Source organism: Caretta caretta, chromosome 2, assembly GCF_965140235.1.
Source record: "Caretta caretta isolate rCarCar2 chromosome 2, rCarCar1.hap1, whole genome shotgun sequence".
Taxonomy (NCBI): Eukaryota; Metazoa; Chordata; order Testudines; family Cheloniidae; genus Caretta; species Caretta caretta.
In genome coordinates, this window is record NC_134207.1 from 124,678,525 (window position 1) to 124,703,534 (window position 25,010).

The window sequence follows — 25,010 nt, forward strand, 5'->3', positions numbered from 1 at the left end:
CCAACTGAAAGATTCATGTTTAAAACTCCACCTCTTGGTGTAATTGAAACCTATAACAATTCTGGTTGATGCATTTGTAAAGACAGTGTTCTAACACCCTCCTGGTTCTAGGAACCAGAATGATGAACGTTTCTCATTTACTTGTGCATTCAGGGCTCAAATCCACACCAAAAAAAAAAAAAAAAAGCCATTAGAAATGACTTACTGAGATGAGAGTTTAGCACTTTCCTCTTTCAAAGCAATTTTCAAACTCTCTCTCTAACCGTTGCAACATCCCTGTGAGGTAGGCATTATTTTCCCATTTTACAGATGGCAAAACTGAGAGAGAGTCAGACTGTGACCCATTTTATGCACACATGCAGGGAAGTAAAGGGTGCAAGGTACTCTCTTTCTCCTTTGCATTTGCTATCCATGTCACAAGGGAGAGGATAGCCTTCTTAAAGCTGCTACTCCCCTTCCATGTGGGTGGGCAGGCAGAAGCAGAAGAATGGGTGGAGCCTTACTCTGCCTCCCTACACACTGAGCTGGTATGCCTGGAGGAAGTGAGCTATACCAGACATAGAATACAGCACAACTACATTCTGCTCCTTGCTCAAGTCTTGTTTCAAAACCACAGTATAATCCAGAGTGATTAGGTGACTTGCCCAATGTTACAAAGTGAGTCAGTGTTAGAACTGGGATAGTACTTAACAATTCTCTGCTCAGAGCTACAGACCACGCACACCTCTCTGTGAATGTTGGGTAAGAAGGATTCAGGTATAGTGGTCCACAGGGAATTATATACATGTAGTAGGTATGATTTTATGCTTTGGGGGCCAATGGCAGGTTCAAGAAAAATATTTATAGTTAAATGGCAATTAGACGTCTTTAAATTCAAGAATAAAATTTACTCTCATGTTGTCTTATAGCCTTGTCAGCTGATTCTAATTTTATAATAAATTCCTCCCCCACTACTTTTTACTATAATATTTAGGTTAAACCATAATACCTCAGTACATTAGGATGTGCAATACAAAATGGACAGAGCAATCATCTGAGCTGAATAATCTGAATACAGTAAGAAGATTAAGTGAGCTGGAACAGTAATATACTCCAATTTACAATATAAGCAGAACAAGTACAAATATTGCTTCCCTCCATTCCTGTTTCCCTCCTCTACCACGGTGCCTGTAAGACTGGCTTGGTAAAGTGGATGCATTAAAAAAAAATTGCCTCTTGGAAGCTCATAAAATTATACTAGAAAAAAGTTTTCTGACATTTGATCCACACAGACTGCAGTCATTAGACAACTGGAACCGATAGAATAGAGAGCCCTATCACAGAGCCATGGATAAATAGAAAGAAATAGCTACTTCATATATCTCAATGCTGTTTCTGGAAATCAACAAAGGCAACATATTAAGAGTCTTTATCACTGTCCACGCTGCCATACATATCCGCCAGCTTTTTAAATCGAGGCCCCCAGTCACTGAGGTAATCGTAGTCCTGATCTCCATCCGTAGTCACCGACTCTAAAGAGCTGAGGGATTCTGCCACAGAGCCATTACCTTCATACGCGTAGGTCGCTAATGAGTCATATGGGGGCGCGGTTGGATCTGTATCATTTTCCTTTAACCTTTGGTTAATGAAATCTCTGACATCGGTGTTATCTCGTACCGCTGGAGTCCGGCGCAGCATAAAAAGTGCTTCTGGCACAATGTCTCTGCGTAATTTATTGTCTTCTATGGCTTCAGGATTTCTCAGTGTGCCAATATCAAAAGCCTGGGTGTCTTCCTCTCCACCGCCTTCATCGTTGTAACTGACAATGTTGTCTCTGATGTCCTCTTTAGAAATTATCAAAGGTTCTTTCTTCCGCTGCCGTTTCAGAGCTGCAAACAGCACCACTGTAACTGGAAACAAAAATAAAATGGAGAGACGGGGGGAGGGGAGGGGGGAAGAGTTAATTTGCCACCAATTAAAGCCAGAAAGAAATACTGTGCTGCTTGAACTCTAACTTTCAGAAGTTGCGCTGCAAAATTGCAAAATTTCTGTTTGTGCCTTGTCTGTCTGTGATCACTTTGGGAGCTGAGAGTGGGATAAATATGAGAAGAAAGAGGATTTCAAGCTAGTGGGAAGAGTCATATTTTGTCAGCGGGTTGCATTTTCCCTTAGTCGTGTAGCAGCTTTGCTCTTTTGAAATTGCCAGCCTAGTCTCAAGGCAAACCCCTCCCTCAAAATATTGTAATAGAGAGTGCAAATTAGACCAAACACCTAAAATGCTGCAAACCTTGCTCGAAGGACAAGGCTTGTTCCTATTGGGGTGTGATGAAAGCTTGGCAAAGCTGCATATCTCAACTATTTTTTTCAGTAGTTTTTTTCTTTTCCTGGAAAGAAGTGCAGAACATGGGGAAGATCCTTAGCTAGTGTAATGGTTGTAGCTCTGTTGATGTCATGGAGCGTTGACAATTTACACGCGCTGCAGCTCTGTCCCCAGAGAACAAGTATTTTTTTTTTATTATTTAATCACCAACCCCCACCCCCCAACATTTCTCAAACAGCTTTCCCACTTTTTAATGCTTAGGCATATAATCTTTTTTGGTTTGTACCTAAGGCCCTGATACTGCAACAATCTCTAAGTGGGCAGAGTCTGGTACCTGCATACTGTCTCACTAGCATTGTTGCAGTTCTGCAGTGGCACAGAGGTCTATTCACACAGAACTCATTGCAGTACTGGGGCCCAAGACAAACTTTCCTATTACCTTGTGAAGCCAAATTTTAGTTACTTATCTTGACTCTACTTTTCATTTTTTAAAATGACATATGAATGTTTATCACTGAAAACATATAAACAGCCACAATCTGGCACTGGTATTCTTCTTATTTGTATTCTAGGATGCTGTCACGGACCAGGGCCCCATTGTGTTAGGTGCTGTACAAACACATGACAGAAAGATGGTTCTTGCTACAGTGCTCATAGTGATCTGTTCAAATAACAGATTTTTCAGGTTGTTGGTACTTCTGAAAAACTGGGAAGTAATTGTTTGGGCTTGAACATTTTTAATTTCAGCAAATTGAAAAATTAAAAAAATTGTTTTGGGTCACATGTTTAATTCAACACCAAATAAAACTTTTTGATTTCAAGCTTTTTTTTTTTAAATGTGTTTAAATTAAAAAAACCAAACAGAATAAAAGGAAAATTGTAAACGGTCATTTTGAATTGAAAAATCAAAATGTCAGAACAAAATATTACAGTTTTTTAATTTATCTTTTAATAAATGAACAGTTCAGTGAAATCAACATATATTTGTGAAATGTTTTGGTGTCACGGAAACAGCTGAAAAAAATTTCTGTTGAAAACTTTTGCCCAGCTCTATTAAATACCACTCCGTACATTTTTTTACTTTTATATAAATATACCCTTCTGGGCCTGGCCCTGAAAACATTTATTGACTCCCAATAGTGTATGCAAGCATTTCAGGGATTCAGCCCTTATTTTATAGATCATCTCTCAGGCCAGCTGTATTCCAAGATTCTTTACATAGTGTGACAAAGTTCCTCCTCTGCCTTGGTGGGTCATGTGCTTATTGGGGGATTTTCTTGCCTCAGAGGTTCACAGCAACCCTCAGTTTGGCCACTTTCGTAGCTCAAATCTGCCATTCACTCAGTTAGCCTCATCACTGGCCAGCATTGGGAAAGGAAGAAGAACGATCCCCGCAGTCTCTGTTGATCCACGTAGTGGATCAGGGAACAGGCCAGAGACCTTCCCCTCTGGTGGAACCCACTGTCCAGGTCAACTCCTCCGGTATCGAGTTGGGGGGATGGAGGGATGGGGGAACACGGACTCGCCCTCTACTCCGGATTCCAGCCCAGGGCCCTGTGGATTGCAGCTGTCTACAGTGGCTTCTGTAACAGCTGCGTGACAGCTACAACCCTGGGCTACTTCCCCATGGCCTCCTCCCAACACCTTCTTTATTCTCACCACAGGACCTTCCTCCTGATGTCTGATAATGCTTGTACTTCTCAGTCTTCCAGTAGTACGTCTTCTCACTCCCAGCCTCTTGCACCTGTTGCTCCCAGCTCCTCGCACGCAGACCACTAACTGAAGTGAGCTCCTTTTTAAAACCTAGGTGCCCTGATTAGCCTGCCTTAATTGATTCTAGCAGCTTCTTGATTGGCTGCGGGTGTTCTAATCAGCCTGTCCGCCTTAATTGTTTCCAGAAAGTTCCTGATTGTTCTGGAACCTTCCCTGTTACCTTACCCAGGGAAAAGGGACCTACTTAACCTGGGGCTAATATATCTGCCTTCTATTACTCTCCTGTAGCCATCTGGCCCAACCCTGTCACATATCCCTCCCCTCTGCTCAACACCACGGGGTTGGGCAACTTGGGATGTCAGGCAGTGTACCCGTGATAAGCCATCTGCATTGCCATGGTGGCTTCCAGACCGGTGAATTGTATGGTGAATTGGAAAGGTTGTAGGGACAGGAACCATCTGGTCACTCTTTCATTCTTCTCTTTATTTCACTGCATCCACTGGAGGGGTGAATGGTTGGTCACAAGGATAAACTGTCATCCCAGAAGGTAATAATGTAGTGTTTCCTCGGCCCATTTCACAGCTAGGCACTCTCTTTCAACCATGGCATACTTCTGCTCTCTTGGGAGGAGTTTCCTGCTGAGGTAGAGGATTGGGTGTTCTTCATCTCTGACCACCTGCGATAGGACAGCTCCCAATCCTATTTCAGATGCATCTGTCTGTAAAATGAATTCTTTGTTGAAGTCTGGGGCTATAAGCATGAGGTTACTGCAAAAGGCCGTCCGTAGATCCATGAATGCTTTCTCTGCGGCACCTGTCCACTTCACCATGTCCGGACCCCGGGCTTTTATCAGGTCTATCAGGGGACTCGCTCTGGTAGCAAAATGGGGAATAAATCATCGGTAGTACCCCACCACACCCAGGAATGCCCGGACTTTCTTTTTCTGATTCGGCCGGGGCCAATTTTGGATAGCCTCTAGTTTGTTTAGTTGGGGCTTGACCATGCCCCTTCCTACAATGTAGCCAAGGTATTTAGCCTCGGTTAGCCCTGTGAGGCCAGCCCATCTTAGCGTGTCCAGAACCGCTTCCACCTTTTTCAAGTGGGTTTCCCAATTGGGGGTGTGAATAATCACATCATCCAGGTATGCCGCTGCATAACTGGTATGGGACCATAGGAGCTTGTCCATAAGATGCTGGAAGGTGGCAGATGCCCCATGCAGTCCAAAAGGAAGAACAGTATATTGAAACAGACCTTCTGGGGTAGAGAATGCCGTCTTTTCTTTTGCATCTTTGGCAAGGGGAATCTGCCAGTATCCCTTTGTTAAATCAAGGGAGGTCAAAAATCGGGCACTGCCCAGGCGGTCAACTAACTCATTGATACGGGGTATGCATCGAATTTGGATATCTCATTCAGTCGGCGAAAGTCATTACAAAACCTAGTGGTGCCATCACGTTTGGGCACCAACACAATCGGGCTTGACCACTGACTGTGGGTTTCTTCGATGACTCCCAGCTCCAACACCCTTTTTACCTCTGCCTTGATTTCCTCCCTTTTTGCCGCTGGGACCCGATAGGGGCTTAAAGTTACCTTTGCCCCAAGGTCTGTGATAATGTGGTGATATGCTTCGGTGGTCTGACCTGGTTTGGTTGAAAACACGTCTTGGTATCGGTTGATCATCTCAGATACCTCCTTCTTCTGGTTTGGTGTCAGATCAGTGGATATCCTGATCTGCTCCTGCATGTTATTTCCTGATCGGGGTCTCTTGGGCCACTACACACACCTCTCGTTGGTGCCAAGGCTTTAAGAGGTTAATGTGATAAATTTGTTCTTATTTCCGGCATCCTGGCTGCCACACCTTGTAGTTTACTTCCCCCATGGGTTCAACCACCTCATAGGGCCCCTGCCATTGGGCCAAAAGCTTGCTTTCTGCCATGGGTACCAACACCATCACCCAATCCCCTGGTTGGAAGTGTCGGACTTTTGCCTGGCGATTGTAATGGGTTCGCTGGGCCTCCTGCCCCTTTTCCAAATGTTCCCATACAATAGGGGTGACCCTGGCTACCCGTTCTCGCATCTGCAACACATGCTCAATTATATTTCTCCCCTCATTGGGTTCCTCTTCCCAGATTTCTTTTGCGATATCTAGTATGCCACAGGGGTGGCGTCCGTATAATAACTCAAAGGGGGAAAACCCAGTTAAGGCTTGAGGTACCTCCCGGATTGCGAACATAAGGTAGGGTAGTAGGGTGTCGCAATCCTTCCAGTCCCGACTTACCACTTTCCTTATCATTGCCTTCGGGGTTCGCTTAAACCTTTCTACCAGCCCATCGGTCTGCAGATGATAGACTGAAGTTCTCAGGGTATGAATATGGAGCAGCGTACAGAGGTCCTTCATTAGCTTCGACATAAATGGGGTACCTTGGTCTGTTCATATCTCCTTTGGTCGCCCCCTCTCAGGCAAAGATCCCCACCAACTCTTTAGCTATTGTTTTAGAGGCCGTGTTCTGCAGTGGGACGGCTTCTGGGTAGCGAATAGCATAATTCAGAACGACAAGTGTATATTGGTGGCCCCGGGCCGTCTTCTCCAGGGGTCCCACTAGGTCCATGGCTATTTGCTCGAAGGGGACCTCTATGATGGGAAGGGGTACTAAAGGTGCCCTCAAGTTGGGATGGGGACTGTGCAGCTGGCACTCTGGGCAGGACGCACAGTACCTCCACAATTCTTCATGTACTCCGGGCCAGAAGAATCGTCGCAGGACCTGTGCCAGGGTCTTCTCTACCCCCAAATGCTCCCCCCAAAAGATGACTATGGGCAAGACTTAATACAGCATTTTCATGTTTTTGAGGTACTAGGATCTGCTGTACCTTCTGCCCCTGTACTGGTGCAACTCGATATAAGAGATTCTTCTTCATTATGAAGTAGGGTCCTGGTCCTTGGGTTTTCCCTTCCATGGAGACCCCATCTATTTCGGTCACCTCCTTCCTAATGTTGTCGTACCTTGGGTCTTCAGCCTGGTCCCGTCCAAAATTTCCTCTTCTGGGGCTATTCTGCCCGAGATCTAGGGGCCCAGTCTCTGTTGCCTCTACTGGTTCAGAGGCATTAGGGTGTGGGTCAGACTCGGGTGCTTCTCCCTCCTGGGTGGCCTCCTTTTCAGCTGCTCGGGTCCACCTACCTACGAGAGCGACCCTCTGGCTTTGGGTCACTATTCGGGTTCCCAAGGCCTTAGCTGCCCTCCTTTCCCTTTGTGACTTTCTACCCTGTCTGGGAGTGGAGAACAAATCTGGGGATATTTCAGAGAAGATTGGGGGTTGACAGTCTACTGTGGATGCCTCACTGACTTCAGGGTTTCCCCCTTTCTCCAATTCCCCTACTGGGAGTAAGTCTGCAAACCCTGGGAAGTCCCTCCCTATGAGCACCGGGTATGGGAGTTTAGGGACTACACCTGCTGCTACCTCAGTAGTGTTCCCCTGAATCTCGATTTTTACTGGGATGGTGGGGTAATAACCAACTGTCCCAGGGACGCATGTTATCCCCGTACGCTTAGCCAACAGCAGGTGACTACGCTTCACGAGCTTCCCCGAGACAAGCATGATAGCACTCCCCGAATCAACCAGTTCCGTGGTCTCTACCCCATTTAACTTCACTGGTCTGGTGTACATATGTGGGGTTACTGAGACCCCCACAAGGTGGATTAGGGAGCATGGGTCTGCCCAGTTCCCCAGGTTACACTGCATAGGCTCCTCAGCATTGGGACACTGTGCAGCTACGTGTCCCCACTCCCCGCAGGCGTAACATGTGTATGGAGCCCTAGGCGTTCCCCGGTCTCTTGATTTGGGCAGTCTAACATCATGATCTTCTTCCTGCTCAGTGCTCCGACTCTTTGTGGCTTCCAGTGGGCCTTCAGCCTCTCTCTTTTTCCACCTGGGTTCTCCTGGTTGCCCAGTCACCCGAGCTCTAGGGCTTGGTGCTGCTGGTTTAACCCAGGGTGCTTCTTCCTTAACTGGTCGGGTCAGCTCCCTCGCCGTCCTTCGCCTCTCTACCAGTGTGACAACCTCGTCATAGGTGGAGGGTTCGTTCTGGCTTACCCAGCCATGAAGATCTGGCGGTAGTCCTGTCATGTACTGGTCGATGACCAGAACCTCTAGTACCGACTCCGGGACTCAGTTCGCAACCACTTTCGTGTGAGATGGATGAGGTCAAACAATTGGGACCATGGGGTTTTGTTTTCCTTGTACCTCCACTTGTGATATCGCTGGGCCCGCACTGTGGTCGTTACCCCAGATCTGGCCAGGATCTCTGCTTTCAGCTGGGGGTAGTCTGCCACAGCCTCTTCAGGCAAATCATAGTAGGCCTTCTGGGCCTCCCCACACAGGAATGGAGCCAGGATGCCAGACCACTGTTCTCGGGGCCAAGCCTCCCGCAGGGCTGTCCTCTCAAAGGCCAGGAGGTATGCCTCTACATCATCCTCCCGCGTCATTTTCTGCAGCCAATTGCTGGCCCGCATGATCTGCGTCCCATCATGGCCGCAGTTCAGCTCTGTAAGGGCCGTTACCTGGTTTACTGGTTCCCGCAACATAGCCCGGTCTTGAGCAGCCTGGTCCATCAGCAGGCGATTAATCTCTTGCTGCAGCTGCACTGCCTCCTGTTGGGCGGCTGCCTGGACACGGGTAGCTTCCTGCTGGGCAGCCGTGGCTTGTATCAGTGCCCGCACTACCTCCTCCATTTGGTGGGAAAAACAGTAAACCCCTTCCTTTTTTTTTTTTTTAAAAATAATAACAACACCTCCTTTCTTCCTCCGCGCTGTGCACACCAAATCCCACTGCCAACACCAGTGGTGACAAAGTCCCTCCTCTGCCTTGGTGGGTCCTGCGCTTATTGGCGGATTTCTTGCCTCAGAGATTCACGGCAGCCCTCAGTTTGGTCACTTTCATGGCTCAAATCTGCCATTCACTCAGTTAGCCTCATCACTGGCCAGCATTGGGAAAGGAAGAAGAACAATCCCCGCAGTCTCTGCTGATCCACGTAGTGGATCGAGAAACAGGCCAGAGACCTTACCCTCTGGTGGAGTCCACAGTCCAGTTCAACTCCTCCAGTATCGAGATGGAGGGATGGGGGAAACCCGGGCCCGCCCTCTGCTCTGGGTTCCAGCCCAGGGCCCTGTGGATTGCAGCTGTCTACAGTGGCTCCTGTAACAGCTGCGTGATAGCTACAACTCCCTGGATTACTTCCCTATGGCCTCCTCCCAACACCTTCTTTATCCTCACCACAGGACCTTCTTCCTGATGTCTGATAATGCTTGTACTTCTCAGTCTTCCAATAGAACGCCTTCTCACTCTCAGCTTCTTGCGCCTCTTGCTCCCAGCTCCTCGCACGCGGACCACAAACTGAAGTGAGCTCCTTTTTAAAACCCAGGTTAGCCTGCCTTAATTGATTCGAGCAGCTTCTTGATTGGCTGCAGGTGTTCTAATCAGCCTGTCTGCCTTAATTGTTTCCAGAAAGTTCCTGATTGTTCTGGAACCTTCCCTGTTACCTTACCCAGGGAAAAGGGACCTATTTAACCTGGGGCTAATATATCTGCCTTCTATCACTCTCCTGTAGCCATCTGGCCCGACCCTGTCACATAAGTTAAAGGACATAGTGCCAGTGTCTGCTTCTGCAGCCCCTGTGCTAAACTCCCATCAAAGTCAGTGGCAACTCTATCCACAGAACAGGTGCAAATTCCCATTTTTTTAAAAAAATCGCTGTTATGTCTTTACTGCTTGGTTAACAAAGGATAGCGTCAGCTATGATTTGAAAAGGATAGGTTAGTTGATGAAACTGGGAGAAGTGATGGTGATGGAGGCTGGTCTAGATGGCAGGAATTGCAGGTTCTCACACACGATGATGATGAAGACAACAACTTATTATTTATAGTACGGTAGCCCCTCGAAATCCTAATCCACTCGGGGGGTCCCTCTGTATGTGCCACAGAAACACAGCATGAAGGACAGCTCCTGTCCTAAAGAGTATACAGTCTAAGAGACTATGTGGAAGGCTGATGTTTGATGAAAGAGGCAATGCAGGTCTATGAGGTAGTCTAAAGAAAATCATGAAGGATTGAAAAACAAGAAGGCCAGTTTTTTAATGGCATTCAGAAAGTCCACTGGCTCTCATTTCAGAAGAGAGGGATAATGTGTTCTTGCTTCTTTGTATTTTATGTATGTAATTACTGTTGGGGCATGGTTACTCCACAAAGGGATAGTAGAATGATAAATTCATGAACAATAACTAATACTAGGTACTTGATACTCCAAGAATTTTCTTCTATGCTGAACTTGCAAATAAAAATCTCTGGACCAGTTAGATGCAAAAATCGAAGTACAGTCAAGCTATCCAAATCAATCATATCCAAATCAATTTTCAACATGAGCTGGCAGTTTCTAGGAAGTAATCTGAGCTTTCTCAAGATGCAAATAAAATCACCAATCTGGAGGCACCTTTAGTTACTATAAACATTGAAATTGTGGTTTGGATCTGCACAGGTCATTGCATCACGTGGAGTAATGTTTGCACCTACAAGCCCTGCAGCTAGACGTAAAACAGAAAATGATATAGTCTAGTTAATTGAAAATCTGCTTATGCTGCATGGTGACATGCGCAATAATTGACATAAAGTGCTGCTGAGAGCAGGAAATCAATTATTTTCAATTGACATTAAACTGGAAATCGTTTAATGTCAGATTGATATTACTGAGCACAGTTGTACTAAATGCATGCAGAATGATTTGCAGCATAGGGCAATTTTTCCTGTTCCATGAGTTGATATTAAGTGGGTTCCACCCTTAAAAGTAATGACGTAACCCCCCCCTCCCCCCGTAATTGCAAATTATGGGCAAGGCTGTCATTTAGCAATCTGCCCTGAGTAAGGGGCAGTGCATGTCTGGAGCCACCATGTGGTCCCTGGGTTCCCTCCCATCCTCTTGCTCCAGAAGGGAGTAATTTGCTACCAGTAAACATCATTAGCAGATTATGTCCTTGGCTAAGGTGATTCAGCTGTGCTGCCCAGCATGTTTGAGGGGTGGGTCCAGCATTTGTGCCACCTACTTCCCATCCACCCCTGCCCATTTTCAGCCCACATGCATAGGAGTGGGAGTAGCAGCACTACTGTCCCCTTTCCTGCCCCTACTTCATGCCCCCCTTTACTTCCCTGGGTAGGTAGGTAGAGCATCTGACAATGTCTCCCTAAGAGACACCAAATTTCAAAATTTCTCGTATTCCCAAAGTGGGTACCGAGTGCAGCGAAAGGCTAAGGGCTAGACTGCTCCTGGGCTTGCATGGGGTGTACAAGGTAAGGAAGGGCTATGAGGGGAGGGTTTTTTTTCTCCCAGCTCTACTGTCTTGCTGGGGGCGGCCAGAATACCAGTCCTCATCTACCCAGAATGGAAGGGAGAGGGGCTGGAGCTTGGCCTGAGGGCTGCATACCCCAAAAGAGCCCCACCCCATTTGTATCTTCTGGTGCTGGAAGGAGAGCATGTGGTGTCCTTTCAAAGGGTGTTGTAGTTGTCCCAACTCAATATGCTTCTCCAGCACCCCAACAGGTGTCTACTTCAGCTAGGGTGACCAGATGTCCTGATTTTATAGGGCCAGTCCTGATATCTGGGGCTTTGGGTTATACAGGCGCCTATAAGCCCCCATCCCTGTCCCGATTTTTCACACTTGCTGTCTGGTCACGCTAACTTCAGCATGCCTCATAATCTGCAATGTAGCACTGTAAATGCAGCATGATACATCTGGTGGCTTTGATTTTGATATATTGCCTTGCACCTTGTTTAGTCATTTGCATCTGCCCAAAGTGGGCGTAAAATGCTGCTGCCTATGTGAGTGGAGAATTGTGATCTGGGAGTATCTTCCACCCACTAGGCACTGATTTTATAGACTTCTCCTTTGTTACAGAATAATGCAGAAAAGATCTCTCCAATGTGTCTTTAATGTGTAATGCTCCCTCTTCCTTCCAGCTGCCCCCTCACTCCCCCCAGGAACGAAACTCATCTGGGTCTATTACCTAGCAATATAATGATGCAGAGAAGAATGGCAATCAAAGCCCCTGTGCTAAGGCCAGTTGGATGGATCAGGGCTTCTGCATTACAAGACTGCATCTTCCCCCGACGGTCACAGGCGCACACTCGGATTGTCACTGTTTCAGTACTGCTCTGGACTGGATAGTCACTATCCGATATCACCACAGGCAGGAGATAAGTACTCATTTCATGTCGGTTATATCTGTTTCTTCTGGTGAAGATCCCTGCTGTGTTGTCTGAAAACACAAAGCAAATGGTACAGGAGTTCTCAACTGTGTGCTGAAAAACACAAAGAATAAAAAACAAAATAAAGTCTTCCTAGGAATTCACCTCTGTTGTCCTGGATTGTAAAGTTTGAGCCGCTGGTTGCTTCTGGAGCCAAGGAGAATGAAAACTGGTGTCCACTGAAAGAATCATCCTTATCAACTGCACTTAGGGTCTGTATCAGCTGAAATGATAACAGCAACATTACCCTTCGATGACTGTGGGCCTGATTCTCATTTACATTAAGGCTATGTGCTCTAGAACGGTTAAATGATCTTAAAATGGGGATAGATATAATTTTCTTTCGCTTTAAGGCCCTTGATGCTGCCAGAGGGGCCTTACCATGAATGAAAATTGGGCCTGTCTCTGTGTGTCACCAACCTGTTGTGCTGCAGCCCTTCAGCCCAATAACTTAATGACTTGGGCAGTGACTTGAGTGACTTGAACTCTGTGGAGTTCCGGGGACTGCATGGATTGGTGCCATCCCAAGTGGGTGGGAAATCCGCAGTGGGAACAAGCTGCAGAAATGAAGGCTGAGATAGCAAAGCCGACTAGGCTATTTAACCACACAAATCCTATTCATTTTAAACGGGAGTTGTGTGGCTGAATCCTCTGGGATATCTGCTGTTTTGAACCATCAAGCAACAGGTCTTGCAGAGCAATGTGAACTAGGAACTAGAGCAATGTGGCAGCCTGGAGCTAATTTACAAGGCAGGACTTTTGTTGAGACCTGTAACCGTTCTTCAAGAGAGATGATGGAAGCACCCGGACATACAGATGCAGAATCCCATTTTCAAGGGAAGAGAGACGGAACTGAATTGTAGATAGCATGACACACTACAAGAAGCAACCACATTTAACTATGTAAAACACACTGTCACTTCAGATACAAGAATGCTAAATATAATCAGATATGACACAGTCACTGCTTAATTTAATTTTGCACGGTGACAGCTTGTGGCAACACAAAGTACACCTCCTGATGAGGTGATGCAAGAGTAATGCCTAAACAGAATTAATTTTTAATAGTTTTTTTTTTATTATGGAGTGCAAACAATCAACACACCTGTTCTGCCTTTGCATTTTCACAGACGAAGGTCTCGTAAAACATAGCAAATTCTGGGGCATTGTCATTTACATCCAGAATCTTAATGAACACAGGGACCCGGCTACTTTGTTTTGGGTTGTCTGCAATGACAAAAATAGAAAGAAAGGCGAAAGCTGCATAGTGCGCATAGGACTCAGTGCTGGGGAAGAAAAGGAGAGAACAAGGACTGAATAATTCAAGTCTTTATTTATACATGGAGATTTTATTCATGTTCATGCAATCTACTGACGTCAATGGGACTAATTGTGGAGCCACGCCTCATATCTTTATGCATTTCTCATATCTTTATTCACCTTTACATATGTGTAAATATTTGCAGGATCAGGTCCTATATGTGGATAGATTACTTGGGTGAGAAATGGGTAGTGGGAATGGGCCCAATGTTTATGAGGTGCTTTCATATAAAGTGCTGTATAAACACCAACTGTTATTATGACAGACGCTTTCTGACCTTTTGTGGATTGATCTCTGTTTGCCGCTATTCCAGAGTTGACACTAAAACACATCAGCTGAGGACATAAGCCCTATGTAGTGCATTGCTTACTTCTCTCACAGGAGCTGTATAAGGCAGCAAGAGTGATATACTCTTTTTTAAAAAAAATTCTTGAGTTAAAAATATTTATGGAAATACTATTTACTTCGTAAAAAAGAAGCAATTTGGAAAATTCCAATAAATCCAAATCAACTTCAATGATATAAAAATAAAAGCAAGCAATGAATTTGGCTCTTCAAGTTTAAAAAGAACAACAACAAAACCTTTGTTTTAGTGAGAGCATCATCACAACCAAAAAAAAAAAAAAAATCTGCAAATAGAGGTTGCCATTTATTTTATTGGGATTTCTCCATTTCCTGGATTGGTTTAAATTGCTCCAAAGAACCATACCCTCCATAATACTGATTGTACAGATTATTAATGAATCTTAAACAAGGGTCAAAGGCAAAAATAATATAATATAATTTTATTATAATAATTATATTTTATTATAATAAAAAAGATGAATAAAATACAGCAATTCTCGAGCCTTTTATATTTCTAAAAGAATTCACTGGAGTGTTTTTGGTAAAATTTGGTTTTAATACTCACCTATTTTATTACTTTATAGTCACAAAATTGGAATTGCCTGCTCTGTACTTTATTAAGAACTTAGTGGTTTGGGCCAAATATTGTGCTTTAAACCTCTACAGTTGCATTGAAGTTAATATGATTGAATTGGATATAAAGCATTTTTTAATTTGGGCCATTGGACTAAATTCATCCTGTGTGTAAAATAACACTAAGGGTCTAAGAATAATACAGACCAAGCTGAAATCTACACTAAAAGGTAGATACAAATTTTGAATCTTTATAATAGGCAAAATCCCAGCTCCTAATTTTAATTTTCATGGCTATGAAGGTTTCACACCCATATGTATTTTCTAGGAATTCACTCAAATATGTGTGAGGGTTTTCCTATCATTCTTAATTATACTTATTCTACATGCTGCTTTGTACAAATAACTACACAGTTTTATTTGTTTCTAGCTGGCTCTGAGTCAAAAAAAAAATTCAAAATAACAATATAGTAACTAGGAGAACTTCCATGAAAAATATATAATTCAAAGTCTCTCTCTCACTTTTTTCTTCAGAGAGATATAACAGGTATGTAGATACAATATATTTATACAATCTTCAAGCCTCACTGCTCTTTTTTCTCCTTCCAAATCCTTTTACATGAAGGCATAAGAGATGCTTAACTTCTCCTTGTTCACAAATCACTTAATTGTTATTAGACTGTCCAGCAAAAAGGGCTACTGTATGGAGCAGGCAGGTTCCTCATTTTGGTGCACAATGTTAACACATCTCCTTAGTTTTGGATGTAGCTTTTGTCAATCCACAGACTGAAATCCTAAAATTTATCTGATTTTGGTTGTCGAGTATCTTCTGCAGTGCAATATCTACTGTACCTTTCCCAATGTAAGTGTAAAGATTTAAACCACCCTCAGAATTTCAGTAAGAAGGCAGTATGGTACAGTGGCAGTGAATTGGAAGCAGCTGATGCTCCCATTGACTTCACTTAAGAGTTGGAGGTGCTGTGCATCTGTGAACAACAGGCCCAAAGGCCCAGATCCTCAAAAGTATTTAGGTACCTAACTTCCATTGATTTCAATGGGAATTATTTGCCTAAATATCTTTGAGGATCTGGGTCAAAGTGTTTCCAGGAGATCACCCAAAAATTGAGGCACCCAAACTTACTAGATATTTTAGAAAATGTTGGCCAAAACCATTCTGTATCTCCATGTTTTTCCCCTTCTGTAAAATGAGGATAACTATACTCACCATTGTAAAGCGTTTCTCTTTCTGAGTTTACAAATGTACTGGTAATTAATGTGAAGGGAGTACCCTTCAGTGGGAATGTACTTGCTTATTCTAATTTGTCTCAATATTTCTTTAGCTTCAATTAACTTTATTGAGTTCAATGAAATGCGTCTGCAATTTGATGGAACAGTCCACGACTAACTCCAATTGCCGAATGGCTTTAGTGGAGGCCCGCCTAAGAAACTATAAAGCTTGCCCATCTTTGAAAGGGCTAGTCTGGCCTTGGAGCCTGGCTTGGACATAGGTCATTTTCAGCTATATATCTACTTATGTATAATATATGAGAAAGTAGAGTCTGTAGTTGTTTTTATACCAATTAAATAAAATAAAGTTAAAAATAAATACCCTGAAGCTTCCCAACAGCATCCAAATTTTTGAACATTTATACAGCCAGTGATCCATCCATTCCACCCTGCTTCAATCAAATCCAGCCCTAGCACGAGAGGATGCAACTCCACAGAAATGAATCGGCTTTGCACCCACTGATGCCAGCATTTGCAGCATGCCACAGGACAGAAAGGAGACATGTAATTAAAATATTAGTATCCAGGGGATGTTTTTATTGAGACTGCCTGTCTCACACAGAACCGGTATACCTCTCTGGCTGTCTAGCTCGCAAAACAATTAACACACGTGGTGTCACCACAGAAAGAAACTGCCTACGTCTGGGCTAAAATAATGGAATGGGTTTGTATCTATAGATGGGAATTTCAAAGGCATGCACGGGAGTTAGATGCCAAATTTTCATTGCATGTTAATGGAATTTGGGGGCCTTTGGGCTCACTTGAAAATTCCCAGGCTATGCTACAGAATTGATTTTGGCCACACTGTATGGACTATTTTCCGATTATCTTGTTTGCTGTATACAACTTTTCAGAAGTTGGCAAATCCTACTGTATTAAAGAATGGCTATGAGCATTTTTCCAGGCAGGTTGATTCAGAAACATGTAAGCACTAACTTTCCGCCCGTTCAGGTACAAGAGTTGTCTCTTCATAAGCTGTCGCCCTAGGAAAAAGAAAAGGAAGCGCAGAGCATCTTTTTCAGCCATTCCCTTGCTTGATTAGTATTGAGCGGGCCCATCCATACAGCCTGACATCTTCCCAGCAGTAGTTTACACACACTCAGCTAGAAGGCTAAATTCATTACATCAGGGAGAGCAGTGGTATTTAGGTTTGACTTACTGATCTCTGCTGCTATTACTGTAATGTTGTGCCATAGCAATGTTTCCCGGTCAAGGGGTTTTGAAGTAAATATTGAACCGTTTCCGGAATTGATGTTGAATACTCTGTCCATATCAGTGTGCCGATCTACGGAATATCTGCAAATACAGAGACCATGGTTAGAAAAAATGCCTTTACTTTAATTTCTGTTTGAAACTGTTTCCTAAGACTAGACATCAAATACCTAGTAAATGAGCTGCCTTTTTGTTTTCAGTGCAGACTTCGGCATCTTGATATATTCATACAAAGAGTCTGTTCTGAGCTGTTGGATAATGACATATTGGAGGGTTTGATTTAGAAGGTGGGGCATTGTCACTGAATAAATGAATTACTATAGAATTTACATACTTCTGAGAAGCATCAAAGGTTTGCCTTTTAGTGAGAAATGTGGAGTCTGTATCTTGAAAGATATGACATTCACTTATTTTCAGGCTGAATTGGCTTTCCCATTATAAATCCCTCTTTCCATAGTTTGCTATCTCAACTCTTTCAAATCACTTTTGATACAAAATTTGTCAGCTGGGGTGCAATTTTTGCCTTCGCTCCCTCCCAAAATTGTATTGGTTAAAAAACAACAACAGAAAGGTAAAGAGATCAGTGTAGTCGATGATTCATTCCATGGTAAATGCCATGTAAATGTAAGTTCTAGCACATTAAAGGATAATCCAACTTGTTTCCTTGGTTATATGCACAGATGGATCTGAACACCACTGAACTTTGGGGGCATTCAGAATCTGAATATGGATTTGAATTTCTTATCTGGCCTCTTTCTCTTTTTATACTGAGCTGAATCTAAACCTTGGAGATGAATGTCCCTGATGCCTGTGAGGGAGTTCTGACATCCAGATCCAAATGTTGCTGCTCAGGTCCATCTCTTGTTAAAATGAAATTGCCACAGAACAAAGAAGTGGCAGAACTAAACTATTATTCTGCTCTTGCTCTGGGCTCAGTCGTGAGCCAACCTATATGCCTCTCCACGTAAGTGAAGAGGTCTAAAGTGCTCCCTTACTCTCCTGTGTGGGCTACTTGCATCACAGGTCACCGCAATCCAAGGAGAGCAGCCACTGTGGTATCTCCTATGCAGCTGGGCGGGTAGAGGTGGGGAGTGGGCAGAGCCTAGTTGAGGCAGCATGTTGAGGGAAGTAAGGTATGCCAGGAAAATGGCTGGTGAAGTTTACTTCCCCCCTAGATTCAGAATTTCCATCCTACAGAAAATTTTGACCCTTTCAAGCTCATTTGGAATGAAAAGAAATTACAAAAGATTGGAATTTCACACAGAATGGAAACTCCCTTTTCTTACCAGCTCAAGGAACATGGTGCTGGTTCAGCAAGATTCTTAAGCACGTGCCTAGCTTTAAGCAGTGTGCAGTGCATTTATTTCCCACCCCACGCCCCATGATTACTCATGCTTAAAGTCGGGCATGTGCTTAAATACCTTGCTCAATTGGGGCTTTAGCGTTATGGGACACTGTGATCATTGTCCTTATTCTAGCAAAACTCCCAGGATTTAGCCCTATATGTGATACAGTGTCTGGGAACAATGGAGAAACCTTTTGTGTCCAATTCTTGAGCTTTTCTGAGTTTATCACAGCCATAACACGGAGACTTCCTTCGATATATTAATATTTATTATTTCAAAATATGAGCTGTCACAAGTCCCTATGCACATTAGGTCATTTGTACAGCAGGATGTTGAACTCAATAAAGCAATAATAGAGAACAGTGTCTTGATGAAATACTAATTTTATTTCTTCATATTCAAGTGAAAATACATACAAGATCAGTGCAGTTACAAATGTATTCTAATTATACCATTAACCCTGACCTAGAAGGATGCTTTTAATAAGCTAGACTGTCATTTCTGTCTGAGTTTATATAACCCTGGGTCTCTTTTGATCAAGGACTACTAATTATGTGGAATCGGTGGTGATTCTAATTTATGGCTCATAGCCTACTATGAATTAAGCAGACAACATCAAACTTGTTTTTACATTTCTTTAATGAAATTACTGGTGCATATATGTCAGATTTCAGGACTTTATACCCTTCAAACCCTGGGAATTGACAAGCTAGGAAGTTAATGAATATATGCATATTCTACTGTACCCTTAAACATAACTATGGGGGGGGGGGAGGGAGGGAGCAGAGAAAAGCCAATACATGCAAGTAAGTTGTCAGTAAAATACACAAACAAAATAAAGCCTTGCATTTATTTGCAGATTATTTTCATCTAGGATACTTTTGATAGATCAGGGAGGCAGTTCCAATAAATGATGAACTACATTATGCCTCTGAGAAGTTACAAGAGCAAAAAACTCACCTAGAGATTTAAAGAAAGATCTGATAATGCCGGAAGCAGCACAATTAATTTTTTTACATGGGAAGAATTCAGAGGTTCAGTACATTACCTCTGTTTACTCTGAATGTAAGCGTTGTGCAAACAACACGTTTTCACTAACAACTGGATGGTGGCGTGTTATTTAACACTCTAGTGATATTGGCTGTATATCAGTATTTGTATATCCATGCATACACTAATTGTATATGTTTTGTCCTTTCTTAATGTTGTTCTGCAGCTAGGAGACCTATTGGTCAGGTCTATGCTGATGAAATGTGGCTCCACTGAAATTGTGTAGATGGTGATCCGTTATTTCTGGTTATGGCAGATATTTCTGCAAAGTTCACTTCTTAGTCTTCTTTTGCTTCATTGTCTTCTGATACTCAGCAGCTTGCTGTCTAATGCAACCACAAGTCAAGCAGATTTGTGGGTCAGGAAGGGATGTGTGTGTGAATTTTTCATAATGCATGTTCATACTGATATTATGAAGGATTCTGTAATGGAAGATCAAAGGGTCTTTCAGCAAACTGAGTTAGGGGTCATTTTATTTAAAAAGGAAAAATCTGCACTTAAGTGGGGAAAAATGGAAGGTTTTCACTGTAACGTCAAGTGTCTAAAGATTTTATTTCTGACCGTCAAGGGCAATTGACAAGTAAGTGACAAGTCCTACACATACAGTCTAATTGCATCCTCCCTCAAGCTCAAAGTGGAAGTCAGATTTAGCATCTATACTTTTCATGGAAAAAAATCACCCTGTCAAGAATATGGAACTGCATACTGTCCTCCCACATCTTGGGAGATTCCACAGGATATCGGCACCATAAAAGCCCCATTAGGATTATAATTTATTGGTAGGCCCACATCTCATAGGCTAGTGGTTCCTTGGTTTCCTCTTCCCTCTTGCTCTTCTTCCAGTTCCCCTGTCACTTCCTTCTGATGTCTCAATCTTTTCCTCATTTCTCTCTTTTTCCTCCTTTGGTTTTCATTTCAGACAAATCAATAAGATGTTAATTGATTTTCATTACCCTATTCTCAAATAAAATGCTGTTGCAAATTAAATGCTGTTCCATCTAAATAATATCAACCACCTTGGACTGTAAATCTAAATATTTCCCTTTGATGTTTTCAATCCATTGTGATGTTTGCACATAGTATTAGTCAGTCAGATCCACTCTGCTGATATGAGTCAATTCCCTTTGTATGGACTCTGTCCCATCTGCTCTTTTTGGGGCAAATCATGGCCTGGTTTGCATGGCTGTACAAGGAAGTAAGAAGGTGTCTGATACCATGGTGTGAGTAATCTGCAGAAGGGGGGTGTTACAAGAATATGTTATAGATAGATAGTTATAGATAAGGTACATAGGGCTCAAAACTATACAGCATAGTTCCTGGTTTTTGTAGGGTAAATAAAACTTCTTGGTGTGTGCTGCATATGGCTTCTTGTGTGCAGCTCTTAACATACAGGAAGCAGGATCCACAGACACACTACATTCCTAGCCCCTCCTGTGCCACTGGTTGGGAGATGGCTGGAGGAGATGCGGTCCGGGTGGGGCCTTCCACGAACCATCATGTCTGTGTGCTGACATGCTGGAGAACATACACTGTGCCAGATATAGACCCAGTGCAGTTTATTTTCTCACAGGGTTCCTCCAGGACCAGCACAAGAGCGTGTTGCCCCTTACAACAGGCAGATTGTAGAGTTACATTCTAGTCTTCTGGAAGCTTGTATACTGGAAGTTTTTGTAAAAACAAAATAAAACCTTTCTTTAAAAAAATTGGATCTGCCAACATGGCACTAGAGGCCATGGCACAACATGGCGATAGAGGACAAACAGCCTATGTGGTACCATTCTTTCACCGTGAGGTTGTGCTGAGGAGAGATTTTTTTCCTCTAGTGAATTTTTATTTTTTTCTTCTTTTACTTTGTCATTTTATTCTCCTTGGACAAAATTCAGAAAAAAAAAAAAGATATATTAGAATTGTAAAAGGTACAGAGAAGGGCAACAAATATGATATGGGGTATGGAACAGCTTCCATGTGAGGAGCGATTAAGAAACTGTGACTGTTCAGCTTGGAAAAGAGAGAATGAAGGTGGGATATGATAGCGATCTATAAAATCATGACTGGTGAGGAGCAAGTGAATAAGAGAATTGTTATTTACCCTCTTGTGTAATACAAGAACCAGGGGGGTCACCCAATTAAATTAACAGTAAGAGGGTTTAAAACAAACATAAGAAAGTACTTCTTCACACAATGCACAGTCAATCTGTGGAACTCCTTGCCAAGGGATGTTGTGAAGGCCAAAAGTATAGAATCATAGAATATCAGGGTTGGAAGGGACCTCAGGAGGTCATCTAGTCCAACCCCCTGCTCAAAGCAGGACCAATCCCCAACTAAATCATCCCAGCCAGGGCTTTGTCAAGCCTGACCTTAAAAATATCTAAGGAAGGAGATTCTACCACCTCCCTAGGTAACACATTCCAGTGTTTCACCACCCTCCTAGTGAAAAAGTTTTTCCTAATATCCAACCTAAACCTCCCCCACTGCAACTTGAGACCAGTACTCCTTGTTCTGTCATCAGCTACCACTGAGAACAGTCTAGATCCATCCTCTTTGGAACCCCCTTTCAGGTAGTTGAAAGCAGCTATCAAATGCCCCCTCATTCTTCTCTTCCGCAGACTAAGCAATCCCAGTTCCCTCAGCCTCTCCTCATAAGTCATGTGTTCCAGTCCCCTAATCATTTTTGTTGCTCTCCGCTGGACTCTTTCCAATTTTTCCACATCCTTCTTGTAGTGTGGGGCCCAAAACTGGACACAGTACTCCAGATGAGGCCTCACCAATGTCAAATAGAGGGGAACGATAATGTCCCTCTATCTGCTGGCAATGCCCCTACTTATACATCCCAAAATGCCATTGGCCTTCTTGGCAACAAGGGCACACTGTTGACTCATATCCAGCTTCTCAGCCCCTGTAACCCCTAGGTCCTTTTCTGCATAAGTGGGTTCAAAAAGAATTAGGTTGATGGAGAATAGGTCCATTGATGGCTATTAGCTAAGATAGTCAGGGATGGAATTCCATGTTCTGGATGTCCCTAAGTCTCTGACTGCCAGATGCTGGGACTTGATGACAGGGCCTTGATCACTCGATAATTGTCCTGCTATGTTCACTCTCTGAAGCATCTGGCATTGGCCACTGTCTTAGGACAGGATACAGGGCTAGATGGATCACTGGTCTGACCCAGTATGGACATTCTTATGTAAAATTTGTCTTATGACAGGAAAGATTGTCTGGGTGGCTAAAACAAAAGTGTGGGAATCAGCCTCAGACACAGGATTATTATTTTACTTATTATTATTTATTTGTATTGAAAAAGCAACTAGGGACTCCAACACAAAGCAGGACCCCCTTGTGCTAGGTGCTGTACAAACACAGAACAAAAAGATCTTACAATCTTTTTTTGTCTTAGTTTCCTCAAAAATAAAATGGAGATAATATTTACCTATCTCACAAGGTGGGTTGAAACTTATTAATGTTTTAAAAGCACTTTGAGATATGTCGATGGATGGTACTTTGTAGAAGTGCAGTGTATTACCCATAAACCTTAATTTTATGACCTTTGATTTTATCAAACTCCCTTTTCTCCTTTGTATTCCCCCTCCCCCCCAAACCGTTTTAGGAAAGTTTTGAGTTTTCCCACCCATGATGCAAGATGCACTCAAGATGCACCTGGATTTTAAATGTTGGTGGCAATGTACCTTGCTTTGCATGTAACTACACTGCATATTTTCCATGTCCCCATCCCAACTGGTGACCTGTTATAATGCCCTAACAAGAGGGTGTCACACTGTAAGATTCTTCTCCTGTTCAATGTAAAAGAAGAATCTCATATATTTTAAAAAAAATCACTTTTTGATCATTTTTCTCAGAAAGACCTTTATAGTCTAAACTACACCGTAGTTATGTTCTTTCTCATATCACTTGCTAGTTCATGAAAAACAGGGGCTCAACTTTAACGATTCTGAACTTCAAATTTCCTCTAAAAATTAATTGCCTAATTTACGATGTCTGTGAGGCTGATTGTAAACTTGCTTACACCAGTGAATCACTTCACTGAAGTGAGTGGAATTGCATTGATATAAATGAGCTCACAATGTATGACCGTGTGTGTGAATCTGAGTTTGTACGCATATTGTACTGGAACTATTCAGTTTTGCCTTTCTGCAACTAGAAAACGTAATTGTGGTATTCTTTAAGATTCTCTTCTTGTTAGTTAGTGTCGCTAATGCCTAAGGAGTAGTGAGTAGTTACAAAAGCAATTGAAATGCAAATCGAGTTGTATGTAATGAACATGCACACACACTCATGTATGTAGAATGTGTACATGTGTATATGTTTATGCCATGTACAGTACATAACATACACTTCATTATTAAAGGGAATGTTTTTTTTGCATGCGGATGTTCAAATAGAAACAAATATAAAGCATTGAAAAAGACAGTAGAGGTGAGCTGAAATAGTCTATGCTTACTTGACAAGATTTTTCGCAACATCAGGGTCCTGGGCTGTTACCGTTCCTATAATACTGTTTATGGCCACATCTTCTTTCACTTCTAGTATGTATGCTGGTCTGCTGAACACCGGGGGCTCATCCACATCCTCCACCAGGATTCTGACTGTAGTGAAGTCCTTGAATGGCCCCAAGTAGAGGAATCGGGGATCCACATGAGTGTTGGTAGCCTCCACTTTCAGAGTATACAGCTTTTTCTTTTCAAAATCCAAAGCCTTGGAAAATAAATAAGAGTCATGAAACAAAAAAAACCAATGAGAGGGTTCTGAGGACTCACCATTTAAAGCCACTTCAGGCAGCATCTAGATGTACTGAATGAACTGATGATGAACTGAAGGGGGCTTTGAGAGCTAATGGAGCCCTCTTCTTAATAATCCATTACTAGACAATGGTATGACGTGGGTGTTTTTTTGTTTTTTTTTAACTCCCTGCTACTTCTGGAGCGTACTACAAAAACCTCATGGGCCAGAGAGGCATGCTATGCCTGAGACCCATACAAACTTATGCTGAGCCAATACAAAACCCTGGCATTGTACCAGATTGTGCCTGCTGTCAGGTATTTTCAAATCAATTCCAGGAGAGTGCCTATGAGTCTCATCTCTGATTAATGGTCTCTCTCTGTCTCTCCTGCGCACACCCCTTTTCAAATTAAGCTCTTTGGGGCAGTGACTGTGTCGTCTTGTATGTTTCTAAGGCCCAACAGAAGGGAGCCATGATCCTGATTGGGACCTTGGAGTGCTGCCACCAGAAAATAAGTTATAACATGATAATAATACTGTACTGCATATAGTTATACCTCAATATTTTTCTATTGTGGTAGCTCCCAAAAGCCCCAGTCAGGTTGTGGCACATTGTGTTAGAAGCTGGGAGTAGACACAGTCTTGCCCTGAAGCACTTACTATCTAAGGTTCAGATTCTCAGCTGGAGTGAATAGGTGTAGTTCCATTGAAATCAACAGAAGTAATCAGCGGAAGCAACAGAATAATGCTGATTTACACTAGCTGAGAATCTAGTCCTTAATATTTGTCAGGAAGAATGCACTTAACATGCACACTTTTCCCAAATGAATTTGCCTCCCTGGACTGT

At 43.0% G+C, this 25,010-nt stretch overlaps 1 protein-coding gene across 3 annotated transcripts in view; it reads right to left on the reverse strand.

Moving 5' to 3' along the window:
• Window positions 1-866: 866 nt before the first annotated feature.
• Window positions 867-25,010, reverse strand: part of CDH6 (cadherin 6) — a 115,322-nt gene continuing 91,178 nt past the window's right edge. For 2 of the 3 annotated variants that reach the window (XM_048839676.2, XM_048839677.2), the window contains exons 7-12: window positions 23,886-24,139; window positions 16,981-17,117; window positions 13,401-13,522; window positions 12,401-12,518; window positions 12,055-12,306; window positions 867-1,889 (exon numbers count right to left, since the gene is read on the reverse strand). In XM_048839676.2, coding sequence (XP_048695633.2) covers window positions 1,399-1,889; window positions 12,055-12,306; window positions 12,401-12,518; window positions 13,401-13,522; window positions 16,981-17,117; window positions 23,886-24,139 — 1,374 coding nt within the window. In that variant the 3' untranslated portion in view covers window positions 867-1,398. Of the gene's footprint in view, window positions 1,890-12,054; window positions 12,350-12,400; window positions 12,519-13,400; window positions 13,523-16,980; window positions 17,118-23,885; window positions 24,140-25,010 lie in introns of all 3 variants that reach the window. The other variant, XM_048839678.2, reaches the window with a different exon arrangement.